Here is a 20,975-nt window from a genome sequence, read left to right as displayed (position 1 = left end):
GGGGAGTGGGGGAAGAGTGTTGTGTTGGGGAGTGGGGGAGGAGTGTTGTGTTGGGGAGTGGGGGAGGAGTGTTGCGTTGGGGAGGAGTGTTGCGTTGGGGAGTGGGGAGGAGTGTTGCGTTGGGGAGTGGGGGAGCAGTGTTTCGTTGGGGAGTGGGGGAAGAGTGTTGTGTTGGGGAGTGGGGGAGCAGTGTTTCGTTGGGGAGTGGGGGAAGAGTGTTGTGTTGGGGAGTGGGGGAGGAGTGTTGTGTTGGGGAGTGGGGGAGGAGTGTTGCGTTGGGGAGTGGGGGAGGGGTGTTGCGTTGGGGAGGGGGGAGTAGTGTTGCGTTGGGGAGTGGGGGAGGAGTGTTGCGTTGGGGAGTGGGGGAGGAGTGTTGCGTTGGGGAGTGGGGGAGGAGTGTTGCGTTGGGGAGTGGGGGAGGAGTGTTGCGTTGGGGAGTGGGGAGGAGTGTTGCGTTGGGGAGTGGGGGAGGAGTGTTGCGTTGACGAGTGGGGAGGAGTGTTGCGTTGGGGAGTGGGGAGGAGTGTTGCGTTGGGGAGTGGGGGAGGAGTGTTGCGTTGGGGAGGGGAGGAGTGTTGCGTTGGGGAGTGGGGGGAGGAGTGTTGCGTTGGGGAGGGGGGGAGGAGTGTTGCGTTGGGAAGTGGGGAGGAGTGTTGCGTTGGGGAGTGGGGGAGGAGTGTTGCGTTGGGGAGGGGGAGGAGTGTCGCGTTGGGGGGGAGGGGAGGAGTGTCGCGTTTGGGAGGGGGGGAGGGGAGGAGTGTTGCGTTGGGGAGTGGTGGAGGAGTGTTGCGAGGGGGAGGAGAGGAGTGTTGTGTTGGGGGAGGGGGAGGAGTGTTGCGTTGGGGGAGGGGAGGAGTGTCGTGTTGGGGAGGGGGAGGAGTGTTGCGTTGGGGGGAGGGGGAGGAGTGTTGCGTTGGGGGGAGGGGGAGGGGGAGGAGTGTTGCGTTGGGGAGTGGGGGAGGAGTGTTGGGGAGTGGGGGAGGAGTGTAGCGTTGGGGCGAGGGGAGGGGAGGAGTGTTGCGTGGGGGAGGGGGAGGAGTGTTGAGTTGGGGAGTGGGGGAGGAGTGTTGAGTTGGGGAGTGGGGGGAGGGGAGGAGTGTTGCAGGGGGGGGAGGGGAGGAGTGTTGAGTTGGGGAGTGGGGGAGGAGTGTTGCGTTGGGGAGTGGGGGAGGAGTGTTGCGTTGGGGAGTGGGGGAGGAGTGTTGCGTTGGGGAGTGGGGGAGGAGTGTTGCGTTGGGGAGTGGGGGAGGAGTGTTGTGTTGGGGAGTGGGAGAGGAGTGTTGCGTTGAGCGGGGGGAGGAGGGGTGTTGCCTTGCTGGGGGGCAGGAGGAGTGTTGCGTAGGGGAGGGGGTGTTACATTAGGGATGGGGGGAAAGGGTGTTGCGTTGGGGAGTGTGGGAGGAGTGTTGCGTTGGGGAGTGGGGGAGGAGTGTTGCGTTGGGGAGTGGGGGAGGAGTGTTGCGTTGGGGAGTGGGGGAGGAGTGTTGCGTTGGGGAGGGGGGAGTAGTGTTGCGTTGGGGAGTGGGGGAGGAGTGTTGCGTTGGGGAGTGGGGAGGAGTGTTGCGTTGGGGAGGGGGGAGGAGTGTTGCGTTGGGGGAGGGGGAGGTGGAGGAGTGTGACGTTGGGGGAGGGGGAGGAGTGTTGAGTTGGGGAGTGGGGGAGGAGTGTTGCGTTGGGGAGTGGGGGAGGAGTGTTGCGTTGGGGAGTGGGGAGGAGTGTTGTGTTAGGGAGTGGGGAGGAGTGTTGCGTTGGGGAGGGGGGAGGAGTGTTACGCTGGGGGAAGGGGAGGAGTGTTGAGTTGGGGAGTGGGGGAGGAGTGTTGCGTTGGGAGTGGGGGAGGAGTGTTGCATTGGGGAGTGGGGGAGGAGTTGTTGCGTTGGGGAGTGGGGGAGGAGTGTTGCGTTGAGCGGGGGGGAGGAGGGGTGTTGCCTTGGTGGGGGGCAGGAGGAGTGTTGCGTAGGGGAGGGGGTGTTACATTAGGGATGGGGGAAAGGAGTGGTAGGAGGGGAGGGGAGGGGGGAGTGGTAGGAGGGGTGGGGGGAGGGGGAGGAGTGTTGCGTTGGGGGGAGGGGGAGGAGTGTTGAGTTGGGGAGTGGGGGAGGAGTGTTGCGTTGGGGAGTGGGGGAGGAGTGTTGCGTTGGGGGGAGGGGGAGGAGTGTTGAGTTGGGGAGTGGGGGAGGAGTGTTGCGTTGGGGAGTGGGGGAGTAGTGTTGCGTTGGGGAGTGGGGGAGGAGTGTTGCGTGAGCGGGGGGGGGAGGGGTGTTGCCTTGGTGGGGGGGCAGGAGGTGTGTTGCGTAGGGGAGGGGGTGTTACGTTAGGGATGGGGGGAAAGGAGTGGTAGGAGGGGAGGTGATTTGCCCTTCCCCTCCCCGAAACGCCCAAGCCGAACATCCCTCGCGACCTCCTCTCCCACCACACGTCTGTTCACTAGCATTGCTTGCTAGCGTTGCAACGCCCGCCCGAAGACACCTTTGTACACCCTCCCCCCACAAGCGTGACCTTAACTTGTGCAACCAGTCTCCCACCCTCCGGAATAGCAACAAAACCATCAACACCACCAAAGAGCCCCATCCAACATACCCCTTACATGATAAAACACCAAAATTCACAAATAACCTCTTCCCAAAAAAACAAAAGCTGGGAGGGGGGAGCAATCGCCCCCTTACAAACTTCCAGTTTCTGAAAATTGCTCCCCTCTCCCTTCGACAGCACAAAACACCAGTAACTCCCAACTCCTCCATCCCACACCACCTCTCCGTTCTTCCCCAACTTCTGGTCCCTGATAAAGTCATTCGCTTCCTCTGCCCACAGCAGCTGCCCTACTCTCAGCTTCTGCCTCAAGGACCTATGGGCCCGATCCAACTCTGGGGCCTTGTCTAACACCCTCTCCTCCACCAACCTCTGGCAGACCCACAATCTGCAAATTCCGTCGTCTGGACCTGTTCTCCTCCACCTCCGACTGCAGCGACTTGCATAGATACCCCCAGTCATCGCCACCTCCGCCTCCAAAACGCAAAATGGTTGCTCTGGTGGACACCGTCTTTTTCATCTTGCGCTTTGAGGCACTTTTCTACCCGATCCAGCGATCCGCGAAGATGTGCCACTGCTCCCTCAATCGTCCTCAACCAGTCTCTGACAATCTCCTTCCTCTGATGTCAAAATTCCTCCTTGATGAAGCTCATCAATGGTCCACCTGAGACTTTCACCGACAATGCCCCTTCCCCCTCCGCCCATTCTCATTATGGTGCCTGCGCCACAGGCCTCCTCCAACCCCTTAGCCAGGGCCTGCACTATCATAGCCAGGACCTGAACTGTCTTCTGCCGGGTCTGATAGCCAGTCGACATGCCAATCCAGGGGAGGACCTCTTCTCCTCCACCTTCCACACCACTTTTCAGCCAAAACTGCCCCGCTAACGGGGAAAAAGTGCCAGAATCAATGCATTCGACCAGAGATGACCTGTATGCGACCACTCACTCCGTGGCTGACACCAGAAGCCTTCTCGCTTTGATGTCTGAGGTCTAATCTGAATCCGCACTATGGGATTTGTGGCACGGTGGCACAGTGGTTAGCACTGCTTTAAAAAAAATTTATAGTGCCCAATTCACTTTTTCCAATTAAGGGGCAATTTAGCGTGTCCAATCCACCTACCCTGCACATCTTTGGGTTGTGGGGGCGAAACCTATGCAAACACGGGGACAATGTGAAAACTCCACACAGACAGTGACCCAGGGCAGGGATTGAATTTGGGACCTCGGCGCCGTGAGACAGTAGTGCGAACCACTGTGCCACCGTGCTGCGTTCTGGCTAGCATTGTTGCACGACAGCGTCAGGGACCCTCGTTCAATTCCGGCCTTGGGTGTCTGTGTGTCTGCACATTCTCCCCTGTGTCTGCGTGGGTTTCTTCCGGGTGCTCCAGTTTCCTCCCACAGTCCAAAGATGTGCAGGTTAGGTGGGGTTATGGTAATAGGGCAGAGGATTGCGTTAATTTTTCCAATTAAGTGGCCAATCCACCTGCCCTGTCCATCTTTTGGGTTGTGGGGGTGAGACCCATGCAGACAAGGGGAGAATGTGCAAACTCCACCCGGACAGTGACCCGGGACCGGGATCAAACCCGGGTCCTCCGCATGTGAGGCAGCAGTGTTAACCACTGCACCATTGTGCTGCCCTCGTGGTTGGTTAATCCTTATGAGTTGTTAAAGTGAGGGTCTGTAAGCTACACCTCTGAGTTGTTGGAGCCCTTCTTTTGGGTTAGGGCTAGTCTTCATGGGGCAGTTAGGTGCCCTCCTCCAAGTGGTGGAGCTAGTACACTGCCTCAGGTATGGTTAGTGAAGGGCTGGTCCGGCTGGATGGTAGGTTTTGGGAGGTGCTGGGTATCCCGAGGAGTACTGACCCCTATGTGCAAGAATGTGCTGGACTAGGACAGGTCCCGTACTGTGACTGGTATCCTGTTGTCCCCTTATGCTTGGGACATCCCTTCTCACAGCTACCTATTAGTGTTGTTCTGAGTGACTATGTGTCCTTGGTTTACTGATTTTGTGGGTGTGGGGCTGGGCAGGGTCCTGTACAGGATTTGATATCCTGTTGCCCCCCTTATGGTTGGGATGTTCCTTCATCTGAATAAATGTTTTTTTCTCTTTGTCATATGGTGGAGGGCCTGAAGAACACAGGCCTATAGCTGTGTCCTGGTTCTTTTTATCCTGAGGCCCTCTGCTCCTGGTAGTTTTTTTGTTTTATCCTGTCTTGGTTAGTTTGACTGGAGGCACTGACCACATTGACTATAATGCAGATCTATTGTATGAAAATTTGCTGGTCCTCTCTGTATAAATATGTGGAATTATGATCGTTCTGTACCGAGCCTGAGATTGGAATTTTGTTGCAACTTGTGTGCATGTAAAATATCCGTTTAGAACTGGGGTTCAGACAAATTTCTTTTAAATTTTGCTTGTGGTGGGGTAAAAGAGTCCATGATTGACTCCTGCAAGGGTGCAGATGGGGTCTGATGTCAGAGAAGAGGGGTCTCTGGTGTTCCTGGAGTTGAGGGGGACATGGTTTACTGCGCGCCCGAAAATGGCTCAAAGATCTTTCCCTGAATTCTCGTGATGGCTGCGAGGAATTGCCACATGGGAATGTGTGCACCATTTGTACCCTGTTTTCATGGCCTTTTCCTTCTCTCCCTGGCTGTCTGGTGGTGCGTGTATAAACACCAAATTTAGTCTAATGATTGTTGCTGTTCTACTGTCCCCTTCTGTGTCTGTATGTCGAGCCATTTTTGTTGAGCTGTACCATTTTGGTTTTGTTGCATTATTTATTAAAATCGAAAAACTTCAATAACAATACTTTAAAACATATACAGACCACATGAGCCATCCCTCAGTGCAGAAGCAGCAGCTGAATAAACCAGTATGCAACATCTATACTCATGAAGCCACATGATGTGATCCGCTGACGCAAGTCTCAGTTATGCATTCCCCAACCAGCATGTTAATGGAGCCAGAGGCCTTGCTCATGACTCTATTGTGTACAGAAAGACGACTGACTGTAATGAGATGGTGCGAGACACCATCGGCCTGAAGCAGACGATGGGAGATATCAGAGGAGGGGGGGGCCTCTGCTACACTTGAATTACCTCAGAAAATTGCATCTGGTAGAAGAACCATTCATTAGATAAGAAGTTCATAGAATATAGATTGCGAATACCCATGCCACCTTTGTGATCTCAAAATGTATTAACTTTTTCTTACTCTACCACTAGATCTAGGTGCATCCTCAAAAACGCAGCAGACAGTGTGGACACCCTAACACTATACCCTGTTGTCTGTGACGATCTTGGTGGGCATCCTCTGGAGGGCCCCGGCCTGTTTGGGCCTCATGCTGTGGGGCACCTGCACCCTCCTCAGCCTGAGGAGTTGGATTTGACTCGGTCACCAGCAGAGAGGACTTGGAGTGGCTGGATATCCCAGGAGAGCGCTGATGGATTCCCCCAGCATGTCTGGTTCACTCTTCTCCCTGTGGGTGCCTGAGGGGACCTCCCTGGCTCCTTGATGAGAAGAACCTTGTAGAGAGTGATTGCGGCATCCCACCATCTCCTCCGTGTCGCGTCTTTTCGTCCGACGACACTTCGTCCACGTCTTTTGGTCCAACGTCTTTTTGTCCGCACGTCTTTTGGTCCAACGTCTTTTTGTCCAATTATCCAATTACAAATTTAGCTGGACTTACCTGGTGATTTTTCTTAACTAGAAATAACTGCAAATTATCTTCGATGTAGTGCAGTAACACAGACAATATGGAAACATTGCAAACATTGTTAGAATACTTGTTTAGAGTTCGATATGCTCTATTTGACTGTTCAGTGCATGAAGCTAGAAAGTTTGTGCTGGGGATTGAATTGTTTTCGCTTTTGGCATCCGGTGTCAGCATCAAACACTTCCAGGTCGGAATTAAAGCTTATTTCTATTTTGTCCCAACAGCATGTGCTGCTGCGCGAAGATTATTAGTTTCTCCATTTCCCACACTAAAATTCATGGCTTCTCGGAATGAGCTGCCAATTAGTGCCCAATTAGAGACAGTTTTGTGGTACACGTCCGTGCCAACTGGATACTGAATGGAGACTGCCCAAACTCTCTTTAGCCTGGCCCCTTACAAGCTCATTACATCTGACAGCACTGGGGTTGCGTTTAGGTGAAAGGCCAATGTCTGATCAACGGGACCAACCCTTGCCCACAAAAACCCTTGCTTCATAAAATGTAGCCGATTTAATTTATTTTTAAAAATCTGCGAGGGACATGCAGAGCGTTGTCACCTCACGCCTGTGAACTTCTGTTAAATGAACGTTTGATAGTTCATTAAGGGAGGCATATGCAGGGTGTGTACTTGACTTTCCGGGTGATTGACATTTTAAAATATATCCATCATTTGGGGCCTGGCATATTTTAATGCAAAGGTCTTTGCAAATGTGAAATGACAGCTTTGCGTTTCGCAGATATTAAACTGATTGTCGGAAGGAACTTGGTTCCCGTAAGTACACTAACACAGCAAATTCTGAATCAATCCGTACATGATCGGAATATACATTATTCAATATAAGATTTCAACCCTCTGCTAGGTAAAGTGCAAACACCCCTCTTGTAGAAAACACATACGAAAGGTGTATCACAAGGAATGGCGTGATTATGACAAATTGCAGCATCGGTTTTCAGTGATGTCCCCACTGCTAGTTACAGAGCCCGATCAAATTTAGACTGAGTAAATGTTCTGTTTATATAATCCCTATTTCAATAATCCACGCAGAGATCAACTCTGGCAATATAAATCAAGTTACAAAAAGTCTTTGACAAAAAAAATCATCCGACAAAAAAACGTAACAAGTCACAAAAAGTCTTTGACGAAAAAAATCATCGGACAAAATGACATTGGACCAAAAGACGGGCGGACAAAAAGACGTTGGACCAAAAGACGTGGACGAAGTGTCGTTGGACAAAATGACGTCGGACCAAAAGACATAGCACCCATCTCCTCACCTAGCCACAGCTGGAATGCTGTCATGGCTGAAGTAATGTTGTGTTTGCCCTCATGCATATCCAGCAGAAACTGCTGGACCAGTACCTCCTTCGCGGACACCACCATTCCAATGGTGACCTCGATGCGCTGAAATGTCAGGGCCAAGACATTAGACTGAATATGGATGGACTCCTCCATCCTCCGTTCTAACCTGCTGATGGCCTCTGATACATTTGCCTGATGTGGTTGCCTTTAGAGCTCCAACATCTGAGCACCAATTCCAGGGGCTCGTCATCAGATTCTGACTCAGCAGGAGTCTAACATCCAGCAGTCCTCCATGTGTCAGTGACCCTTTTTTATGTAATAGAGAGAAGAGAAAATTAGTGATTGGCTGGATGATCACCTACATTAAAGAACCCTCACAGTTTTGGGAGGTGAGCAAAGACTAGTGGTTGGATCCTCACTAGCTGTTTGGGGGACGCAGAGCAAGCACGATCCTGGTCCTCACCAGCCAGCTCTGCAGCTGGCTGTTTAAAGTGGCTGAATGGCCTGATTTTCGGGATTCCCCCCCACGAATCTGGGATCTCTCCCTGTTGTTGTTGCTGATCTTTTCCAGAATAAAGGCAGATAGACAAACGGTGAGCTGGGCAGTGACAAAGCAAATGATAAGCTTACCTGACTTCTGTGTGTGCTGAGTGGACTTGCATAAGGGCTGAAGGTGTCACTTGTGCAGCATGTTCAAGTGTTGAAGATTTAAAAGTACGTGTGAGAGAATCATCGATGATGTCCTTTGTAATAAAAACAAAGGATTGCTGGATAAACTCAGCAGGTTTCTCAGCATCTGTGAAGAGAGAAAGCTTTGAATCCCTATGACTAGAAAGGTCATACAGGACAATCGGGCACATCAGCAGGAGACATGCCACTTTTCCTGCCTGCTCCCCCTGGGGGCAGACCGAAGAAACCTCAAACATTTGTTGTCGGGAAGCAGAGAGTGAATGACATGCTGAGATTAGCATATCATTTTGATCTGGAATGTCAGATATCAACCTACTCACTGCTGCTGAATGCCTACATTCGAAACATTTTTAAACGTGATTAGGACTCCAGTCCAGTTGCAGGAAGTGGCTACTGAAGGCTGACAGAATACATAGAGAATGGGAAGAATGGTCTAATTACAAGGAATGGAACATCCTGAATTTACATTTCACTTTTCTCTTTCCTACACATGAGTGTGAACAGTCGTTCGCAGGTCTACTAGTTTTCCTACTCGCAACAACTGACAATTCTAATTTTGCTCTGGCTGCTCAGTCTGGACAATGATGAGCACTCTGTTTAGGACACTAAGTCCAGGCCCCAGTTTTTCCACCTTATGAAGCCCCCCCCCCTCATCCACGGGCCCCGAACTGAGGATGTCCTTGAATAAGGAGAAACTTGGTTTGTAGTAAACCTTCTTGCCGGTTGCTGTTACCCTCCTGATATGGGGGGGGTGGGGGGGGGGGGGGGGGGGGGGGGGGGTGGAATGTTGCTCATGACTGGGACCCAGGGCAGGTGAGATGGTTGAAGAGTACCTGTGACGATGCACATTGAGTTGAGCTGCACATCAATAGGTTTGGTGTGGGCAAATTGATGCAATATTGGGCCACAGTATTCTGCAGCTAAGTATATGATGACAAGAGCAGAGGTCCTTAGTACAGTTGCAGTGTCCATGCAGAGCATACTGCCCCAGTGGATAAAACTTGTGATAAGCCAGTCAGGACTTTTGTGTTTATTGATGGAGTAAATCAGGGGTCCAGGAATTATAGAACTTTTCTATTTACGGATGAAGTGTCCCCATTTTTGTCTGATGAGATAGGCAAGTTGAGTGTTATCCTTCGAGATACAGGAGCAACGCAGTCATTGATAGAGGTAGGTGACATGAAGCGTCTCCAAAAAGTTGCTGATTAATAAAATATTGATTTGGGGTATTGATAGAAATTGTGTATCTATTCCTTTGTATATAAGGTTAATTTAAACTGTTTCTAAGTCACTTGTTACTGTGAGACTCAGTCCTAATTTACCTACTGAAGATGTGGATTTTTTATGAAGTAATGACTGTCTGGGGATAGGTTAATGCCATCTCAAGTGGTTTCGGGATAGCCTGCTGAGACTCCTGAAACTAAAGTTATACAGGAAAAGTCTAGTGACTTGAAAGAATCAATTACTTTCTGTATACCCGTTGTTAAAATTGACATTCTGACTAAAAATGTGTCCAAATAGTCTGAAACTTAGCCTGTCAGTTTCAAAATGGCATTGGAATATCTGGCTAAGAAGGAAATGGCAATTGTAGAAGTTTTAAAACAGTCTGAATTATAAATGCAGAAAATGCATGAGCAAGATATGGCACAGCACATAGCAATAGTATTCAAAGCTAATGATGAAACAGAGAATAGGTGTGCTTTGAAAGAGAGTGGAAAAGTTGGGTCCCCAGTATTGACATTCCACAGCTATGTGAAAAAAAATGTTTGTGAACATAAAAATTAAAATTTCAGAATGACAAAGCAAACTCTCTTGCTAGAATAGACTTTAACAAAGCTAGAGTTCAGTGGAATGTGGAAAAACTGGAGGTGATGAGGAAAATTTGTGAATTGAATAAAAAGGATTATCAAGCTTTCTTAGCTGACCATTGAAATAACATCAATTAAGTTCTTAAAGCAACTAGAGGATTTATTTGGCAGGAAAATGAACTGCTTTCATTAAAGGAGGCAATGTTAACATGTACTTCCTGGAAAAAAGATTGAAAAGCCAGGTCATGAAGGCGGCCCCACGGTGGCACAGTAGTTAGCACTGCTGCCTCAGCTCCAGGGACCCAGATGACTGTCTGTGTGGAGTTTGCACTTTTTCCTGTGTCTGCGTGAGTGCCCTCCAGTGCTCCAGTTTCCTTCCGCAGTCCAAAGATGTGCAGGTTAGGTGAATTAGCCATGTTAAATTGCCCTTAGTGCCCAAAAGATTAGGTGGGGTTACGGGGATAGGGTAGAGGCGTAGGTTTAAGTAGGTGCTCTTTTCAAGGGCCATTGCAGACTCGATGGGCTGAATGGACTCCTGCACTGTAAATTCTAAGATTTTAAGAATCTAAAGCTAAAATTGATCCTGAATTTAAACCGGATGAAGCAAATTCAGTCACTGTAAAGGTCGGTTCAGATGTTTGGCTGGCTCAAACCTTTTGCAACGGTTTGGATAGGTTAGAAAAACTAGAAATTTTGAAGAAAAGTCATACGGATTTGAAAACTAACTCTGTTTCTTTCTCCACCAACACTCACGTCTGCTGAGTTTTTCCCAACATTTTTTTGTACAAAAAGAACTGGAGATCAGGAGTTAACATCTCAGCAGAATAATTTGGAGCCTGTATTAAAAAGTGAAATCTTGAAACTATCATCAAAGCTCTGATGATGATCTGGTATCTGATTTTAAAGAAAAACCGTGAGCATTGCTGAATCCAGTGGTATGACAGGGAATTCCTTCTTAAGTTCCAGTTCATAATTGGATTGGATTGGATTTGTTTATTGTCACGTGTACCGAGGCACAGTGAAAAGTATTTTTCTGCAAGCAGTGCAATGAAAATGCCGACCATCCAAACTGTTAAAGTATTAATAGTTGCAACTGTAAGCAGTTGAAACCTCTAAATCTTGTGTAAATAAGCATTGCAAAATTGACAGCAGAGATGGTAGAGCCAGCGCTGTCAGTCAAGCAGTGTTTCCCCTGGGGCTCAGGTGTTTCAATAGGCTAATAGATTTCTGGGCTCTCAGCCAAGAATATATAATGGGGTGTATCTAATTTTATATTGGGTGAATGGACAGGAGAGTGGTGTAGCAAGATAAGGAGAGTGGTGCAGTGAGGGGAAGTAACAGCTACTTATAGATCATAGAATTTACAGTGCAGAAGGAGGCCATTTGGCCCATCGAGTCTGCACCGGCTCTTGGAAAGAGCACCCTACCCAAGGTCAACACCTCCACCCTATCCCCATAACCCAGTAACCCCACCCAACACTAAGGGCAATTTTGGACACTAAGGGCAATTTATCATGGCCAACCCACCTAACCTGCACATCTTTATATCCTACCCCGTCTTGAGAATATTGGGAATATATCATTGATACTATTGTACAAGTGTAAATGTAACATTTGCTGTGTCGGTAATTATTTATTATGAACATTAACTTGCCCATTGTGAGCAGTTTGCATTATAACTGAATGGGACAGAAGCTGAACAAGCAGACTGGGGTTTTCTGGCTGCTTTGATTGTAGTCCCCTTGCTAATGTTTCATTTTGTGGTCTGTTCCTTCCACTGTAATAATTTTGTCCCCTTCGCTTCTCTTACCATCCAGGAGCATTTCAAGAATGAATTTACATCGGGCGATGGACAGAAGGGTAAGGGGGAAACCTTCCCCAGCTTGTTTATCCTCTCCCTGGGTTTTAACCTGGTGTCACTGTAATTATTAATAATTGTTTTCATAGATTTCATTGGTGACATATCTTTCTGTAGGTTCATATTTGTATCATCAATTTTTAAAGTATTTTGGGATTTATCAGGATTGTGTTGGTTTTGTAAGTGGGAGAATAGCACTGTCCCATTCCCCTCACTCTGCCAATCACAAACTAACAACATACACAAGCTAGTTTTTAACTGCTCGCTACCACCTTTCGGCCGCTCTATGTAGAATGGTCTGTTATTTGTATGTCAGGGTCCTTAAATCACTGAGCATTCACTAATCTCTCAGCTTTGAAAAAATATTCTTTTTCCATTTTTCCTACACTGTCAAGCTCACATTGCCACCTAGCTTATACCATCTAGGTCACTGGGTTATGCTTTGTGCTTCTCCATCAGCAGGTTTGAAGGCAGGGGGAGTTTAAGTCCAGCACTGTGCCCACCACCTATCTTCCTCTGCAGTTTGACCAGCGGCAGGGGTGCGGGGAGGTGACAGCCATCCACTCACCCATGGGCCAATTAGAACCCTTAAAGTGGCCAATCTGTGTTCATCCCCGCCACTAGAATTTAAACAGAGATCAATGCCAAGGGGCCAACCAAGGGGTTCCCTGCATGGACTGGTGGCAGGTAGGGAGTTCCCTTCTTAACACCCCCTGTTTCCATTAGTAAGCTACTCTAAGGTTTTAATCACCCCCCCCCCCCCCATGGCCTCTCAACACCACCACCCCCCCCCCCCCCCCCCCCCCCCCCCCCGCCCCCCTCGCTCATCCCCTTTGCCAATACCTGTCAGCTTGGAACTCAGTGAGACCTGACCCAAATCCTGATCCAACATCATATGTCTCTGTCCTGAAGTGCTAGAGAGCTGCCAGCCTCTGATTATCCAGAAAGTCTGAGGTAGGACTTCCTGATCCAGAAAGGAGGAATCCCGCCTCCAGCTTAATGGTCATTTTTTTAAAAATCATTGTTTTATGGCATGTGGGCGTCTCTGGCAAGGGCAATATTTGTTGCCCATCCTAATTGCCCTTAAACTGAGTGGTTTGCACAGCCATTTCAGAGGGCAATTAAGAGTTAAGCACATTGTTGTGCATCTGGAGTCACATGTAGGCCAGACCAGGTAAGGATGGCAGATTTCCGATGGGTTTTATGACAATCAATTATAGTTTGATAGTCATTTGATTTCAATTATAGATTTATTAATTGAATGTAAATTGCAGAAGCTGCCATCTCTCCAGACCTTAGCCTCGGTCTCTGGATTATTAGCCAGTGACATTACCACCACAAAGGACACAAATAGCGTACCAGACATGTTGGGGAATACCAGATTTAGTGAGAGGGAGGAAATCAGTATTAGTAAATAAATAGGGCGGACTTCTCCGCTCCCGCGAAAAATCGGGAAGGGCGTCGTGAACTAGGCCGAGTTTCACGAAGGCCTCGGAGGCCGCTCCTCTCACCTTATTCACCCCCATCCGGGGGGCTAGGAGCGGCCCTCCGTAACTCACGGCCGCCGGGAATGACGCGGCCGGCGTGCCTAAGTGACATCAGCCGCGCATGCGCAGGTTGGCCGGCTCCAACCCGCGCATGCGCGGTTGCCGTCTTCCCCTCCGCTGCCCCGCAAGACGTGGCAGCTTGATCTTGCGGGGCGGCGGAGGGGAAAGAGTGCGTCCCTTCGAGACGCCGGCCCGATGATCGTTGGGCACCGATCGTGGGTAGTCCCCTCCCGAACACAGCCGTGGTGCTCACTCCCCTCTCCGCCCCCCACAAGCTTCAAACGGGCCTTTGGCGCCCATGTTCACGACGGCAGCGACCAGGTGTGGTTGCCGCCGTCGTGAAACGGTCGCGAACGGCAGGCTGCTCGGCCCATCCGGGTCGGAGAATCGCCGGTCGCCGTGAAAAACGGCGAGCGGGGGATGGGAGAATCGCGGGGGGCGCCAGGGGGGCATGAAATTAGTCGCCCAGCCCTCCCGCGATTCTCCCACCCGGCGTGGGGAGCGGAGAATCGCGCCCATAGTGTTAGGAAAATTTATGGGATTGAAGGCTGATAAATCCCCAGGGCCTGATAATCTACACCCCAGAATATTTAAAGATGTGGCCCCATTGGTGGTCATCGTCCAAAATTCTATAGACTCACAGACTGGAGGGTAGCTAGAGAGAAAACGGGGAATTATAGACCAATCAGCCTGACATCAGTGTGGGGAAAATGCTGGAGTCTGTTATAAAAGATTTAATAGCAAAGAACTTGGAAAACAGTGGCAGGATCGGGCAGAGTCAGCAAGGATTTACAAAAGGGAAATCATACTTGATAAATCTACTGGAGTTCTTTGAGCGTGTAACTAATAGAGTTGATGAGGGGGAGCCATAGGATGTGGTTTATTTGGAATTTCAGAAGGCTTTCGACAAGGTCCACATAAGAGATTAGCGTGTAAAATTAAAGTGCATGAGATTCGGGGTAGTGTATTGAGATGGATAGAAAGCTGGTTGGCAGACGAGAAAAAAAAGAGTCAAAATAAACAGATCTTTTTCCAAATGGTAGGCAGTGACTAGTACCTTAGGGATCTGTGGTAGGACCCTAGCTATTCGCAATGTGGATGGAATTTTCCAAGAAAATGGCAAAAGTGTCAGGTTCTGACTAGAAACCAGCATATTTCTCCCCAGAGAAACAGTCAAGTTTTCTCTTCAGATCTTCTGACATTTAATTTTAAAAATCAGGTGGACATGTTTGCAGTCACTCTGTAAGCATGCAAGTCCAGCAGGCAGTAAAGAAGGCAAATGCTTTGTTGGCCTTCATAGCAAGGGGATTCGTGTATAAGAAAGGGATGTCTTGCTGCAATTACACAGGGCCTTGGGAGACCACACCAAGAGTATTGTGTGCAGTTTTGGTGTCCTCATCTGAGGAAGGATGTTCTTGCTATGGAGGGAATGCAGTAGCTTTACCAGACTATGAGGAGAGATTCTCCAAGAGTCTCTTGACCTGCCACCATTCCAAGCCCAATGCTAAATTCTAATGTATCTACTACCCTTTTTGCCTCAGCTTTCGTGCTGAACTCTTCACCTTTGGATGTCTTTTCGCCGGCATTTTCATTTCTCCTAGTCCTCTCTATTCATATATACTGTGCCGGGTTAGCACTGTTGCTTCATAGCGCCAGAGTCCCAGGTTCATTCCCAGCTTGGGTCACTGTCTATGTGGAGCCTGCATGGGTTTCCTCCGGGTGCTCCGGTTTCCTCCCACAAGTCCCGAAAGACGTGCTGTTAGGTGAATTGGACATTCTGAATTCTCCCTCTGCGTACCCGAGCAGGTGCTGGAATGTGGCAACTAGGGGCTTTTCACAGTAACTTCATTGCAATAAGTCTACTTGTGACAAATATTATTATTATTGAGTCGGTTAGAATTATCTTCGCTGGAGTTTAGAGGAATGAGGGGGATGGGGCAGCACGGTGGCACAGTAGTTAGCGCTGCTGCCTCACGGCACCGTGGTCCCAGGTTCAATCTGGCTCTGGGTCACAGTCCACGTGGAGTTTGCACATTCTCCTCGTGTTTGCATGGGTTCCGCCCCCACAACCCAAAGATGTGCATGATAGGTGGATTGGCCTTGCTAAATTGACCCTTAATTGGAAAAAATTAATTGGGTACTGAAAATTTTTAAAAAAAGAAGAATGGGGGAGAATGTCATAGAAACCTATAAAATCCTAACAGGACTAGACAGGGATTGAATTAGATTTTGTTTATTGTCACGTGTACCGAGGTACAGTGGAAAATATTTTTCTGCGAGCAGTTTAACAGATCATTAAGTACATGAAAAGAAAAGAAAATACATAATAGGGCAACCCAAGATACACAATGTAACTACATAACAACGGCATCGGGTGAAGCATACAGGGATGTAGTGTTAATGAGATCAGTCCATAAGAGGGTCGTTTAGGTAGATACAGGAAGAATATTCCCAATGGCAGGGTGTCCAGAACCACGGGTCACTGTCTGAGGATATTGGCTAAACCATTTCGGACTGCGATAAGGAGAAATTTCTTCACCCACAAGTGGGCGGCCAGTGGAATTCATTACTACAGAAAGTAATTGAAACCTAAACATTGTATGTTTTCAAGAAGGAGTTAGATAGAGCACTTATGGTGAAGGAGATCAAAGGGTATGGGGGGAAAGCGGGAACGGGTTGCTGAGTTGGGTGATCTGCCATGATCATAATGAATGATCCAGAACAGGTTCGAAGGGCCAAATGGCCTCCACCTGCTCCGATTTTCTGTGTTTCCTAAAACCATTTTGAACAACCTAATCATATCATGATTTTGTAAGTGTCCTGTTACCATATCCTTTTTAAAAAATCTGTTTATTAAAGTTTTATGTCATAACAAAGTAACAAACAACCAACGAGAAAGCAAAAATTACAATAAAACAAAAACCTATAATTAACTTGTACACGATAAATAATAACTGACAGTGTTTAAATCCTTAAAAAGTAAATAAAAGGTTGTCATTTCAGATAGATCCTCCCCACTGACCCCCTGACAATGTAATAATTTTTCTCTAAGTGTAGGAATGACATTAAGTCGCCCAACCAGGCAGAGGCACTGGGAGGAATGGAGGACCTCCAACTAAGCAATATTCGCCTCCAGGCTATCTGTGAAGCAAAGGCAACAATGTTCACCTTTACCCCAGATTGAAACGTCGGAGAGTCCAAAACCCCAAATATGGCTACCAGCGGACATAGGTTTAAATCCACCCGGATTGACTCTGACATGCTGCTAAAAAGGATCCCCAGAAGCTGGGGAGTTTGGGGCAGGATCAAAACATATGCATACGGTTAGCTGGGGCAAGCCAACAGCGATCACCTCTCCTCAATGCTTGGCAAAAAAGCACTCTTCCTTGTCCTGTGTAACACTTCAAACTGAATTAGGCTCAACTGGACACATGAGGCTGTGGAGTTGATCCTGCAAAGGGCCTCCCTCTAAGCCTCATAAGTAGGTATAAGACCACACAACCTTTCCCATCTCGCCGATACCCAGTTTAGTGGGGAGGGATCCGACAAGAGAATATGGCTATACAGATCCAAAATAGACACCTTGCCAGGCTGGGCCAAGGATATAATCCTCTTTCAGCAAGGAGGACGGAACAGCCAAAGGAAAGGAAGGAAAAACCATACGAGAGAAGTCGCGAAACTGAAAATAACTAAAAAGGCTAGAATTGGGTAGCTGAAACTTGTCAACCAGCTCTCTCACCTAGCAAATCTCCCCTCTACAAATAGATCCCCAAAATGCTCAAGTCCATTTGCTTTCCAAGATTTAAATGTTGGGTCCAATCCAGAAGGTAAGAAAAGGTGATTTTTTACAAACAGGGGCTAATGAAGACAGGGAGAGGAGCTTTAAATGTTGTCAAAACTGTTTCCAATTCCTAAGAGAGGAGACCACCCCCGGGTTTGAGGAGAATCTAGTGGGATAAAAGGGTAATGGTGCTGTAATTATGGCAAGGAGAGTAGAAGTCGTGCTGGAGCGAGCCTCCATTTGTCCCCAAATAGAATCGGGGTCACTGATCCACAACAGCAAGTTTTGGATGTTAGCAGCCCAGTAGTAAAACAATACATTTGGGAGAGCCAAGCCTCTTGTCCACCTGTCCCTTTGGAGCAGAGCACTGCAGATTCGGGGATTCTTACCCACCCAAATAAAAGCAGGTATCAATTTGTTAACCTTAATTAAAAAAGGATTTGAGAAAAAAAAATGGAGAGACATTGAAAGAGAAATAAAAATCTGGGAAATACGTTCATTTAATTGTTTGAATCCTACCTGCCGGAGACAGAGAGAGGTTGTTCCACCTCTGTAGATCCACTTTAACATTATTGACCAGGCTTGAGTAATTCAACCTATGAAGTGAGGCCCAGCTATGGGCCACACAGACCCACAAATAGCAGAAACTTGTATTAGAAAGGCAGAAAGGTAAGGGGCCCAAATGGGCTCATCTTCCAGTGAGGCTAACTGGAAAACATTCACTGTTGCTTAAATTTAATTTACAGTCAGGGAAGGAGCCGAAGAGATTAAGTGCCTTCATTAAGTCGTTGATGGAGGGAAGTCGGTCTATAATATATAAAAGTAGGTCATCCGCATGAAGCAATACCCAATGCTCCACCCCAGAATGACAAATACTCCTCCATTGACTAGAGACCGGCTCTATTGCCGAAGGAAACAAAAGTGGAGAAAGAGGACAACCCTCTGTAGTGCCCCTATTTAAGGGGAAGTAATCTGAGCGTAGTGTTCGTACAAACGCTGGCCACAGGGGCATTATATAATAAGCAAATCCATGGCTGAATCCAAATCTCCCAAGTGTCTCAAATAAATTTTCCCATTCCACCCAATAATTTTTCAGCATCAAGAGATACTATCACCTCAGCCATTGGTGCAGAGGAGCGGAAAGGAATAACGTTTAAAAGGTGAAGTATGTTGGTTGATAATTGTTGGCCCTTCACGAAGCCTGTTTGATCCTCCAAAATTATACTTGGGAGGCAAGGCTCCAAACGGAGCACCAGAACCTTAGCCAGCAGCATAACATCCGCATTTAAAAGTGAGATGGGTCAGTAAAGTGAGATGAGTGGGTATGAACCGCACTCTGCTGGGTCCCTGTCCCCCTTAAGGAGCAAGGAAATAGATGCTTAAGTGAGGGTTGGAGGCAATGAAATCCGAGATAGGGAGTCATTGAACATATCCAATAACAAGGGTACGAGCTGTTCCGAGAACTACTTGTAAAACTCGACCGGGAAGCTACCTGGACCTGGGGCCTTCCGGGACTGCATCAGCCCAATAAATTTTAAACTCTCATCAGGGCAAAATGGGGAGTATAACTGCCCAATTCGGTAATAATAGCTTCATTGAAAATCTGGAGGCAGTTTCGCCAACACTTCGGTTGGGGGCAGGATCAAGGGAAATGCTGATTCGGGGGAACCACAGTTTTGAACCAGGGTGGAAATTTCCGGAAATGGGAAGAGAAGGGGATTAAGATGCTAAAAGATTTGTTTCTTAGGGGTCGGTTTGCAGGATTGAAGGAGCTGGAAGCAAAGTATGGGCTGGAGCAGGGAGAAATGTTTAGATACATTCAGGTTCGGGATTTTACCAGAAAGGAGATACAGAGCTTCCCGGAGGAACTGGCCTCCACATTGCTGGAGGAGGTGCTGACGCCAAGGGGACTGGAGACAGGGGTAGTGTCAGCGGTGTACGGAGCTATGTTGGAAAAGGATAAGGCACCACTGGAATGGATCAAAGCAAAGTGGGAGGAAGAGTTGGGAGAGGTTACAGAGGAGGGGGTCTGGTGTGAGGTGCTCCGGAGAGTGAATAACTCCACCTCGTGTGCGAGGTTGGGGCTGACACATCTGAAGGTAGTATACAGAGCACACCTCACGAGGGCGAGGATAAGCCGATTCTTTGAATCAGTAGAAGATGTGCGTGAGCATTGCGGGGGGGCCCCGCTAATCACGTTCATATGTTCTGGTCCTGTCCAAAGCTAGCGGATTGCTGGAAGGAGGTTTTTAGGGTAATTTCCAAGGTGGTGCATGTGAAACTGGACCCGGGTCCCCGGGAGGCCATATTCGGGGTGTCAGATCAGCCAGGGTTGGAAATGGGTGCGGAGGCAGATATCGTAGCCTTTGCCTCGTTGATCGCCCGAAGGCGGATCCTGATGGGTTGGATAGCACCCTGTGCTCTGGCGTGGCGGGGGGACCTGTTGGAATACTTGACTCTTGAGAAGGTTAAGTTTGAACTGAGGGGAAGGACGGAGGAGTTCTGCAAGTCATGGGTCTTATTTATTATGCACTTTCAAGAACTGGATAACATCGAACATTAGTTGGGGGGACAGGTGGGAGGGTTGGTGGGAGGGGGGGCTGTATGTATTAAGGCCGACTATGGGTAATCCCGGATTCCTTTTTGTCATTTGTTTGGGGGTTTGTGGGAGGATGGGATCGTTGTTATTGATATGGGGATTGACATTTGTTGCTGATTATTGTTTATTGTTGGTGAGTGTAAATTTGGGAGAAAATGTGAAAAAGGAGAATAAAAATATTTTTTTAAAAAACTATTCACAACCCTTGTCCACCTCAACAGTTGGGATGGACAGACCCATCCAGAAAGTCAGGCATGGTTGATTTATCTGCATAGGGCTCGGATTTATACAGGTCGCAATAATAGGATTTAAAAGCCGCATTGACCTGGGGAGGAGCGTAAATGAGATTGCCACCTGAATTGAGGCCGCTTGTCGTTTGAGTTGGTGAGCCAGAAGACGACTGGCCTTCTCCCCGTAATCATAAAACCTCCCCCTGAAGCACTGTAACTGGTGTACGGCCTTTTCAGTGGACAGTAGTTTGAACTGGGTTTGTAATTCTTTCCTGCTTGTTAGTAGCTCTGGAGTAGGATTGAGCAAGTATTGGTGCTCCACCTCTAGGATGGAATCCACCAACCTCTACTGCTCCAATTTCATTGTCCTCGGGATGAATTCTCTATAAGAAATAATTTCCCCCCTCAGGACGACCTTAAGAGCCTCCCACAGTGTGGCGGGTAAGATTGAACCGGATTTGCATAATATAATCATTTATGAGGTAGACAAATGCTCACAAAATGTTTTTTCAGCCATCAGAGTATAGTATCTAATCTCCATGGTGGGAATAGGGTGGGGCCAGACTCCAGCAATAGATCAACAAAATGTGGGGTGTGGTCAGAAATAACAATTGCTGAGTACTCAGTTGCAACGTATATTGGCCAATAATTGTCGGCTCTTCACAAAGCAATTTGATCCTCCAAAGTTATACTTGGGAGGCAAGGCTCCAAACGGAGCGGCAGAACCTTAGCAAGTAGCTTAACGTCCGCATTTAAAAATGAGATGAGTGTGACACAGTGGCAGCACTGCAGTCTCACAGCGCTGAGGTCCCAGGTTCGATCCCGGCTCTGGGTCACTGTCCGTGTGAATGCACATTACATAATTTTACATGGAACATACAGTGCAGAAGGAGGCCAATCGGCCCATCGAGTCTGCACC

The 20,975-nt window shown here is 48.3% G+C and overlaps 1 protein-coding gene across 1 annotated transcript in view; it reads left to right on the top strand.

Annotated features, from left to right (window-relative positions):
• The window catches only part of upb1 (ureidopropionase, beta), a 188,542-nt gene that overhangs the window by 149,311 nt on the left and 18,256 nt on the right, over positions 1-20,975 (top strand). Inside the window, exon 8 of the mRNA XM_038793997.1 lies at positions 11,859-11,901. Within this exon, the coding sequence (XP_038649925.1) occupies positions 11,859-11,901 (43 nt within the window). The remainder of the gene's footprint in view (positions 1-11,858; positions 11,902-20,975) is intronic.

This window comes from Scyliorhinus canicula, chromosome 1 (assembly GCF_902713615.1).
Source record: "Scyliorhinus canicula chromosome 1, sScyCan1.1, whole genome shotgun sequence".
NCBI lineage: Eukaryota > Metazoa > Chordata > Chondrichthyes > Carcharhiniformes > Scyliorhinidae > Scyliorhinus > Scyliorhinus canicula.
Note: the sequence above shows the minus strand (reverse complement) of the source record. Positions and strands in the feature narration are given on the sequence as shown.